This window comes from Podarcis bocagei (assembly GCF_964188305.1).
Source record: "Podarcis bocagei genome assembly, chromosome: 10".
Lineage (NCBI taxonomy): Eukaryota > Metazoa > Chordata > Lepidosauria > Squamata > Lacertidae > Podarcis > Podarcis bocagei.
This window is the reverse complement of record NC_138135.1, coordinates 48,599,964-48,610,044: the sequence shown is the minus strand read 5'-3', so window position 1 is coordinate 48,610,044 and position 10,081 is coordinate 48,599,964. Positions and strand designations below refer to the sequence as shown.

At 41.8% G+C, this 10,081-nt stretch overlaps 1 protein-coding gene across 1 annotated transcript; it reads right to left on the bottom strand.

Annotated features, from left to right (window-relative positions):
* Positions 1-2,513: 2,513 nt before the first annotated feature.
* IFNG (interferon gamma) lies at positions 2,514-9,306 on the bottom strand. The gene is made up of 4 exons (XM_081211866.1): positions 9,118-9,306; positions 6,720-6,794; positions 5,716-5,901; positions 2,514-2,965 (listed from the first exon to the last, which is right to left on the bottom strand). Exons 1-4 carry the CDS (start codon positions 9,235-9,237, stop codon positions 2,816-2,818), a joined length of 531 nt encoding a protein of 176 aa, XP_081067992.1. The 5' UTR covers positions 9,238-9,306; the 3' UTR covers positions 2,514-2,815.
* Positions 9,307-10,081: the final 775 nt, after the last annotated feature.

Genomic DNA, 10,081 nt, shown 5'->3' with positions numbered 1-10,081 from the left:
GCATTGGCAGGGAAATGGGGAAATAAGATTTTATGGAGCTCTCACAAGCTTCTCCATGAGTAAATGTTGCAAGCATCCTTGATGGGACAGAGCCCTAAATATTTAGGATCAAGGTGCTAGCTGCATGTTTTGAATTTTTTAATTAATGAAGCACTGTATTGCCTATGAAGGCTGAAGTTGAGCAATAAAAACAATTACTTTGATTATTTATTGTCCCTGTCTGCAGTGATTCTGCTTTAAATGACTGCTAAAATGGCACTGTGGGTTAAACCACAGAGCCTAGGACTTGCCAATCAGAAGGTCAGCGGTTCGAATCCCCGCGACGGGGTGAGCTCCTGTTGCTCAGTCCCTGCTCCTGCCAACCTAGCAGTTCAAAAGCATGTCAAAGTGCAAGTAGATAAATAGGTACCGCTCCAGTGGTAAGGTAAACGGCGTTTCTGTGTGCTGCTCTGGTTCACCGGAAGCGGCTTAGTCATGCTGGCCACATGACCCGGAAGCTGTTTGCAGACAAACGCCAGCTCCCCCGGCCTATAGAGCAAGATGAGTGCCGCAACTCCATGGTCGTCCACGACTGGACTTAATGGTCAGAGGTCCCTTTACCTAAAATGTATATGCAGCATATGCAGTGGTACCTCGGGTTACATATGCTTCAGGATATATATGGTTCAGGTTACAGACTCTGCTAACCCAGAAATAGTACCTTGGGTTAAGAACTTTGCTTCAGGATGAGAACAGAAATTGTGCTCTGGTGGCGCGGCGGCAGCAGGAGGCCCCATTAGCTAAAGTGGTGCTTCAGGTTAAGAACAGTTTCAGGTTAAGAACAGATCTCCAGAACGAATTAAGTACTTACCCCGAGGTATCATTGTATATTACTCAGCCGCTATATCCTTTTGAACGATATGCTCACTGTATCATTTGTTTCTTCTTCTTACTAGAAGATTTAGGTTTATCTTGAGTGGGCTTGATCTAGAAAGGCAGCTTATAATTATTTAAATGGATAAATAAATTAGGGTTTTTTAAAAAAATAATTATCACAGTTATTCAGTGGCCAAGGATTGCTTTGCTGTGCATCAGTAAGCAAAGCTAGGGTGTCATCTTCACTAAAGTTTTTATCCAGTATGCCCACCCGTTGGCTAATCTGACTTCTCCATTCAATGGAAGAGATGGACCTATATAAATCGCTGCCTCTTTCACACAGGGCACCCTAGATGCCTAGGCATTCTGCAGATCTCCTTCTCTGTGGGTGGAGAGAGAGGTCCACCTTTGGACAGGGAGTCCGCCCTCAATGGCTCCCCAGAGCAGCAATGGAAAGGTCTGCTTCTGTTGCACCTCCAACTATGATGTTCTGAGAGCATAGAGGGCAAAAGGCATATTTGTTAGGGAAAGTTTTGAAAGTTCTCATGTTACCTTGACACATCCCTGGAATGGGGAGAGGAGAAAGTGTGCCATTCCTGGAGCTGTCATATGTCCTTTCCCTGCAGCCAACTCCTCCCGCCTTCCATCCTGGCTGATGTGAGATTTGGCAGGGTGGTTCTGCCACCACTGATCCTCACTACCCTAGCTTCCTCAGATTGCTCTGTTCATTGGATAGAAGTTGTAGGCAGGGGGCACTCCCAATGTACACTGGACCAGGAACACCAACCAAAATATTCCCATCACTGGTCCTGCTGCCAGCTTCCCACACTGCTTCTGCCTTCTGAACTATGTCCCTCTGCAAACGCTGTTCCTAACCTATACTGTCCTCTTGCTCCTGGGAAGATTCAGGGTCAGAAGGAGGGGGCAGCTCCCACCATTCCTCCTCAGTACAGTCCTCCTCAACACGGTCCCTGACAATAAATAAATGTATTGCTTGTGTACGGTGTACTGCATATGAAAATTAACAAGAATGTACCACTGGACAAGTTACTGTAGTTATATGTTATTCTTGAAAACCAATAAAATTTGTTGGAGGGCTGGGGGGAGAACGAAAGATGGCAGGATCCCCAGGGCATAGCTGTCAACGTTTCCCCTTTTCTAAGGGAAATTCCCTTATTCCAAATAGGATTCCTCGCAAGAAAAAGGAAAAGTTGACAGCTATGCCCCAGGGATGTGGTGCACAGAGAGCTGGCTTCAGGCTCATTGGCTGACTAACTCTGCGTTACAAATATGACATGAAGGCTGACAATATCAGCCCTGCCATCAACTCTATTCACAATCAGTCTTGGACAGAAAGACTTGAATTAAAATATAAGCATGTGGATGGATGTCCTTATTGTCAGTTCTTCCCGTGATTCCTTATGAGCACAGGGGCTCCCTCTGGTGCAGACACCCACCCCACTTGCAAAGACGTCCTTCTCACTGCCCTGATGGGGCAGCTCTGCACACACAAGGAGATGGCTGTGGAGAATTGCCTCTGCCACTGAAGTGAACATGGAAGCCCATTTCCCAATGGGGAAGTAATAATAAAACTAATTTCTTTCTCCAGTCTCTTTGTGATCTTCAGTTGCCAAAACAACAACAACAACACTTGACACTTTGGAAACAGAATAATATTTTCTTTAATTAAATAATTTATATGCACTCCATGGAAGATGCCAAGTAAACTCTGGACAGGTTCTAACTGACCCTGTTAACAAATATCAGAAGATAAATAGGAATTCAGTTCTATTAATTTATTACATAACATGAATTATAAATACTTCAAATCAGATGCTGATTTGTGTGTGGTTGTTTTTTTTTACAAAATTGGCATTTATAAATAATTATTTTAAACTGTTAAATATAAATAAATAGTTTTTTATATATATTAAAAGGAGCTCTCTGTAGAAAAACAAGGCTAGCCTCTGGGATTTGGTTTGTATCGCATCGGGACGCTGGGGTTGTGCCTTCGACTTCTCCTCTTTCTTTTAACTTCCTCTTTGTTCACCTCCAACATGACGTCGTAAAATTCAGTGATTGCCTTGCGCTGGATTTTCACATTATCCATCTGATTAAAATGACAAAAATGCATTAGCTTAACAGTTCGCAGGGAATTATGCTCCGTGTATATTTACTGGAGAAATGGCACTTTAAAAAAATAATGTAATAACATTCCAGAAAGCCTATGAATGGCAGAAAGACAAACTCAAAAGCCAACAATGCAGATGTGGAGCTCCCTTGTTTGTAAGCCCCTTCTCATTCATTTCAGTCAAATAATAATAACACAATCTAAGAAAGCAAAATAATTATGCATCGTTCATAGGGTCCCATCACCCTCACAGAAATGCAAGTACAGTGGTACCTCAGGTTAAGTACTTAATTCGTTCTGGAGGTCTGTACTTAACCTGAAACTGTTCTTAACCTGAAGCACCACTTTAGCTAATGAGGCCTCCTGCTGCCGCTGCGCCGCCAGAGCCCGATTTCTGTTCTCATCCTGAAGCAAAGTTCTTAACCTGAAGCACTATTTCTGGGTTAGTGGAGTCTGTAACCTGAAGCGTATGTAACCTGAAGCATATGTAACCCAAGGTACCACTGTACACAATAGAGTAATACATGTGAATTATTGAATAGGGGTCAATGACCTACCCTTTATTATTTGTCTGGGTTTTACTCCTCCCTTCCTCTATAACAGGGGTGGCCAATATGGTGCTCTACAGATCCCATCAGCCCCAGTGAGCAATGGGGCAGGGATAATGGGAGTTGTAGTCCAGCAACATCTGGAAGGCATCACATTGGCTATCCCAAGGTGGCATGCAGGACCCCTCCTCCACCGTTTTCCCCAAGATAGGAAGGCGTATGAGGCAGTAGCTGGCCCAAAGTCCAGTAATTATTATGGCTGAGCAGAAATGTCACCCTAGATCGAAGCAGTCTAATTCCAACATACCACTCATTAAATGACATTGACTGGTCACCAGCCCACATCTTGATTGACAATATCCTTGTAGCATTTAACAATGAAGACAACAACACTGTCTGTTTGTGAAACCGGCTAGAAAACACTGACTGGCTAGAAAACATGATTTAACTTCCTGTGGACCCATGACTGGTACCAAATAAAAATCTGGACTTGTTTAGCTTTCAGTGCCTACTTATGCAAGGGATATACTGTATTTTTCTGTCTATAAGACACCCCATGTATAATATGCCCCCTATTTTGGGGGACTCGCCAATCTACTCTCGGCACTATCCATGTATAAAACGCCCCCTAATTTTTGACATTGTTTTTTAGGGGGGGGACCTAGTCTTATACACAGAAAAGTACAGTAATTCCTCATTTCATGCTTCTTTCATGTAGCATCTACTTCCTTTCCCCACCACCAATCAGACTTACTAGGGTTGCCACGTGTCCTCTTTTTCCAGGATACGTCCTCTTTTTTAGAGCTAAAATTTCTGTCCGGGTGGATTTTCTAAATGTGCCAAAATCTCCCTGGCTATACTTTCTGGGTGAGACATACACATAACTGGTGGCTGAGGACTTGCTTTCCTCTTCTCTTCTCCTGCTCCCTCAGCAATATATCACAGCTTCTATAGCCTACATATAGGAGGAGTATTTAAAATGAGAGTCGTCACAGCATCCTCTTTTCTGCTCTTCAAAATATGGCAACCTTACTTGAGCAGAACTAAGAATTACATGAAGTTGAGCAGGCCTGGGCTTGATCAGCATGTGGAGTGAAATCTGCCTGGCTACAGCTTTGTTTGCCTAATTGAGCTATTTTAGAGGAAAGTCAGGTTAACTTTTTAAATAATACATTATGTGCAAACATCAGCACTGCTACGTTCACCCACAGATTCTGACTTTGACCTGTGTGGCAACCCTGCTGTGGTCAGACTTGACCTTAGGTGAATATCCTCATGTTCCCTATTGTTTCAAATTATCTGGTAACATATAATTGTGTGATGAGCTGCATTGCATTCCTAATAGATGGTAAGAAACGCCTGTGATTTTCAATGTGACGTTATTGGTGGCAGAGGAGATTTTCCGAATGCAATGCATCAGCAAGACTGTCGGCCCAAACCATTGACCTGTTGAAGCTTCTGCCAAAAGATTCCTTTAGTCCAGCATCCTGGTTTCCACAGGGGCCAACCATTGGCTTCAATGAAGTCCACAAGTAGGACATGAAGGCAGTGGGGTTCCCCCACTTTCTAAACTAAAAAACCCAATTTTTAAATACACTTTCCCCATAGGAAAAGTCCTCCAATCCCTTGAATGTTTTAATTGCCCTTTTCTGCACATTTCCCATTCACAGAATAACCTTCTTAGAAGTGGTGGCCAGAACTCTATACAGTGGGTGAAGCTACACTCATGGTTTTTAACATGAAGGAAGGGTTTTGATAACTATATGGGCACATGACATCCTACTTTGAACGTTTGTGATGCGTTATTAAAATGTGACACCAGAGGGTGTTACAGAAAATCCACCAAGACCACCCACCATGTATGATCTAGTTGAGATGCCTCATTGCTGGGATTGGACCAAGTGACCTTCAGAGTCCCTTCCAATTCTACATTCTATGATTCTGTGACCAACATCTCTTTCCTTTTTAGTCACTGCCACTTCACAGCACACCCATCCTCCTTTGGGAGGAAGGGCAGGATATAAATTTAATGATTTAATTAATTGATTGATTGATTGATTGATTGATCCCAGTGTGTAACCCATCAGTCCATCCTTCAATAGCATAGAGTGAGCCACATATCCCTCAGATAGACAGACGTTATATTCAGTGACATAAGCAAAAGGAAGAATGCAATATTACCGGAAGTTTTGCTATCTCAATTAGATCTTTTGCTTTTTTCAAGCTTTCGCTGTAACTCTCTTTATAGACTTGCAGGACTTCTACCAAACTCCTGACGTCCTTTGGATTTTGAGTGCTGTTTAGATTAGTCAACAGGTCCCAGTATTTGGAAATCATCTGAGCGAGCAAGATCTTTCTTTCATGGGCCTGCCAGAAAACCAGCCCCAAAGAGAGAGAGAGAGAGAGAATGGATTAGTAACATTTCCCAATAACAGAAATATGGAAAATTATTACATAACATTTATCTCCTGTTCTTCCTTCCAAAATTGCCCAGGGCACCAAACAAGGCACTAAGAGGATACAATTAAAAATAAAACAAATAAAAGCATTTGAAAACTTTAAGGGCATCTCAAAACTTATTAAAATATTAAGAGCCCCTAAAAACATTGACAATCAATAACATATCTTCAGATGTACTAAGGTCAAGGTTTCCAGGAACTGTATCTGGAATGTTCTTAAATTCCTTCTGAATGTTAATAATGAAGGCCCTCAGAACTTTCAAGCAACCAGATTTTCTTACGGCCATTGTTGGCATTAGTGTTGTTATAGCTTGAGTCAGCCATTTGGCAAAAGCCAAAGCAGTGGTGAGCTCCCTTTTGAAACAAGAACGGCTTCTTGAGGGTTTCTCCTGATAGCACCAGAAGCACTCCAGTAAAAGTGATAGATTTCCACCTTTCACTTTTAGTTTACTTATCTCATTATGAAAGAGAATGTAAACAGTATGCCTGATCTACAAAGCTGTCTGGTGATATTGTCTAGCCTTCCTCAATCTGGGGGCTTCTGGGAGTTGTAGTTCAAGACATCTGGACGGCACCAGGTTAGGGAATGATGATATAGTTCTTGTGAGGGTTAAGTGGTGGGTTAATAGTCCAAGGCCAACTGCTAGGCAGCAACTGACATTTCACGTCGGATGATTGGTGTTGTACGAAACCTGTCCAAATATTTACACAAACCGAGACAATTACCTGTGACCATAGAGCGTTCTTCAGATGAGTCCTGAAAATAGCGCCACCCTCGGCAACATCAGGCTGACTGGTGTTCTGCAATACAAAACGCAAATGTCTCAACCAAACATGTAGCATTATTCAGTCTGGGCCATGAACATTCAGGCTGAGCTCCAGCATTTTTCCTCCTTAGTCACATGACTGAGGCCCAGATGTACAGCTCATATCCACCGTGGGTGCCAACTTGAATAAAATATTGGGGGGGGGCCCACAGGCAACACATGACCACCCACATGATATGGTGCACACACACCATTTGAATGGCATATATGCCTATCAACTTTGGGAATCCCGGCCCCCTCAAATATTTTATTGGGGGGGATGACGACCCCTCCGCCCCTAGGAGTTGACTGCTATGGTATCTACAGAAGCAGTGTATTAGACAGGCCCCCTCCCTGTTGAACATTCAGGCGCCTACTGAAGACTTATTTTATTTCAGCAGGCATTTCAACAAAATTCTGATTTCATCATTTTAACATTATTATTATTATTATTATTATTATTATTATTATTATTATTATTATTATTATTATTATTATTATTATTAACTACTTGTACACTGCTTTGAGATTCTTGTAATTAAGACTGTTGTAATTAAGTGGCCTTTAAATTGTCCCCCCGCCCCAGGTTTGAATCATCTGATTCACTTCAAAGATAACTTTAAAGCAAATTTCCTCAGCAGGGCTGGACTTATAGGTTTCAGTTTAGAAAGACTGTGTATACTCTGCTTTCACTTCCACGTACACCCCAGATCTTTACCCAGGAGCAGCCTCCCCTCTCCTGATGCCTTCTAAATGTTTTGGACAACAGTTCCCATAATTTTGCTCATTGCCCATGCTTAATAATAATAATAATACCCCTCCCATCTGACTGGGTTGCCCCAGCCACTCTGGGTGGCTTCCAACATTGTAGTCTGAAACATCTGGAGAAGTTACAGGTAGGTAGCCGTGTTGGTCTGCCATAGTCAAAATAAAAAAATTTCTTCCAGTAGCACCTTAAAGACCAACTACTTAGTTGGTCTTTAAGGTCCTACTGGAAGAATTTTTTTTATTTTGACATCTGGAGAAGGTTAGGTTAGTGAATACTGCCCTAGAGGAACAAACACATTCTGTCGGACTAAATGTGCATGAGTTATTTTCACTTGAATATCTTCTACATTTAACAAATAAATTCACCAAACTGACAATCTTCCTTCTTTTTTTAAGTACCGTGTGTCTCAGCCAAGATGGACACCTATTATAACGTTATAAAACTTGAATAACAGAACTGACAAGCTTGTATCGACCGCTGTGGAGAGATGCTCGACCAAACAGAGGGTAAAGGTATGGCAGGCAATACATTTACAACGGGCTCCAAGTCAGGAGAGAGCAAGTACGAAGAAGGAGCGGTAGCCAAAGAGTCAAGAGCTAGACTATGGTGAGGCTTGTCACTGCAACATAGAAGGAAGGAAAAGGCAGCACCTCTGAGGTTTGCTATCCCAAGAGTGAGTCAAGAAGAGGAGGAAAGGAGAGGCGACCGATGTAACTGAAGAAAGAGGGATTAATGGGGAAGCAAAACTGCTTAGATAAGCAGATCTCAGGAGGGATTTGAGGATGGGAAAGGCTCTAAACTCATCTGAATGGAGAGATCACCAGTCAACATCTCCCCAAAGGCACAAGAATCCCTCGGGTTTTGAAGGCCCTTGGGATCCATAATGGGGAGGGAGAGCCCTCACACGGATATATATGCACCCTGGACTTTATGGGGAGGGGCACATTATAAATTAAATAAACAATAAAAGCAGCAGCAACAACAATCATTATAATTAATATAATATTTAGAAAAATATATTCCCATGAGGAATTCAGTTTTGTATTGTTTAACGTCACAGTGAAAAGCACTCGATAGATATGAAGCTGTGCTAAGAAAGCTGTTGTGATTATCTTGGGCTAGTCATAGGAGAGGTGACTGGTTCTTTGAGGGCTGAAGGAATGAAATATGTTTTGGGTGGCAAGTGACTGGTTGTGCTCACCCACTCCATCTAGTCGATTCCTATTCCTGAACGATTCATTATAAAGAAAACCACACATAGATTTGTAGCAGCTGTACATGTCAGGCTGATGACTAATACTAAATTGTGTGGTCTTATAAAACACCGAGGATATTTCACATTCTCTTGTGAAGGCAATGGAAGAAACTTCCCTGCAACTTTACAAGAATCACCAAAATCGGTAAAATACAAAAAGATTACAAAATGAATGACACATAGTGTCATAAAACCAGGTCTTAGCTCTCTGCCCAAGAATATTGGCCTCCTCAAATAAGCCAGAGTATAGGCAAATGAAGAAAAGACAATAAGATTATCAGAAGTTATACTTACGAATTCTCTCTGCAGCTTGCTTATATGTTCTTTCATGCTTTCAAAAAGTGGCCCAGAGGGGACATGTCCATCAGAATAACTAATAGCCAGAAAGAGGAACAGGCAAATCTTCCAAACCATGGTTCTTGACTCAAAATGGAAATGCTGCTTTGTTGTATGTTTGGATGTCAGCCCCACTGGAGTAGACTAACTTGGTTGTCAACGGCACTTTCCAGTTTGATCTTAGCCACTCTGGGTGGTGATATTTATACCTGGCCGCTGAGCATTTTTATGCATTTTTCACACATTTCAGGAGATGGTGTTAGATAGGAGGCGTGTCTGGTGTTTATTAATAGGCTTGGTTTGTGGGATTGTAGTGTTTAAAGTTTCCTTTAAATGACTAGGTTCCCCATGATGAATGATTAGCTACGTGTCCAACCTATGGTTCTTCAAGGATCCCTCGAAAGCATGCCCACACCACCAAGAGGACACAGGAGAATTTCCACATCAGCCCCCACCCCATTTTAAAGGAAACCCTATGCACACTACCATGAAACTGCTTTAAAACTTTGTGGTGAGGGGACGAGCAAGACAGGAAATTCAGATTCAAAGTGTAATATTGCAAAGCGTATGTGTTAGTGACTCAGATGTGCAATTTTTTTGCAAACCATCAGAAAACAAAGAAACAATTGTATGTGGTTAATGGGTCATTTTGACAGGCATGTCGCTTGTCTTCCTTTTTTTTTAGTATTGATTAATGCTGCACTCATCATTATTAAAAGATAAGACCAAAAAGATAATTATTATCAAAAGAAAATACCAAAAAGGATATATCTGCCTTTCATATCCGCCTTATGGATGATAAAAAATAATTATCATAGGGTTCTTTCCAAAGTCCATTATATCAATATTCCATCTTCACAAGGATTTCTGCTTGTGCAATGAAACATTCTCCTCCTCTTATCTCCCCACACTCCCCCTAATT

Excerpts from the sequence above, each read along its gene's own strand:
- IFNG (XM_081211866.1), bottom strand. The coding sequence starts at position 9,237 with ATGGTTTGGAAGATTTGCCTGTTCCTCTTTCTGGCTATTAGTTATTCT. Across the intron at positions 6,795-9,117 it reads GCAAGCTGCAGAGAGAATTC|AACACCAGTCAGCCTGATGT; the intron begins GTAAGTATAACT and ends TTTGTATTGCAG. Across the intron at positions 2,966-5,715 it reads TTGAGATAGCAAAACTTCCG|ATGGATAATGTGAAAATCCA; the intron begins GTAATATTGCAT and ends CATTTTAATCAG.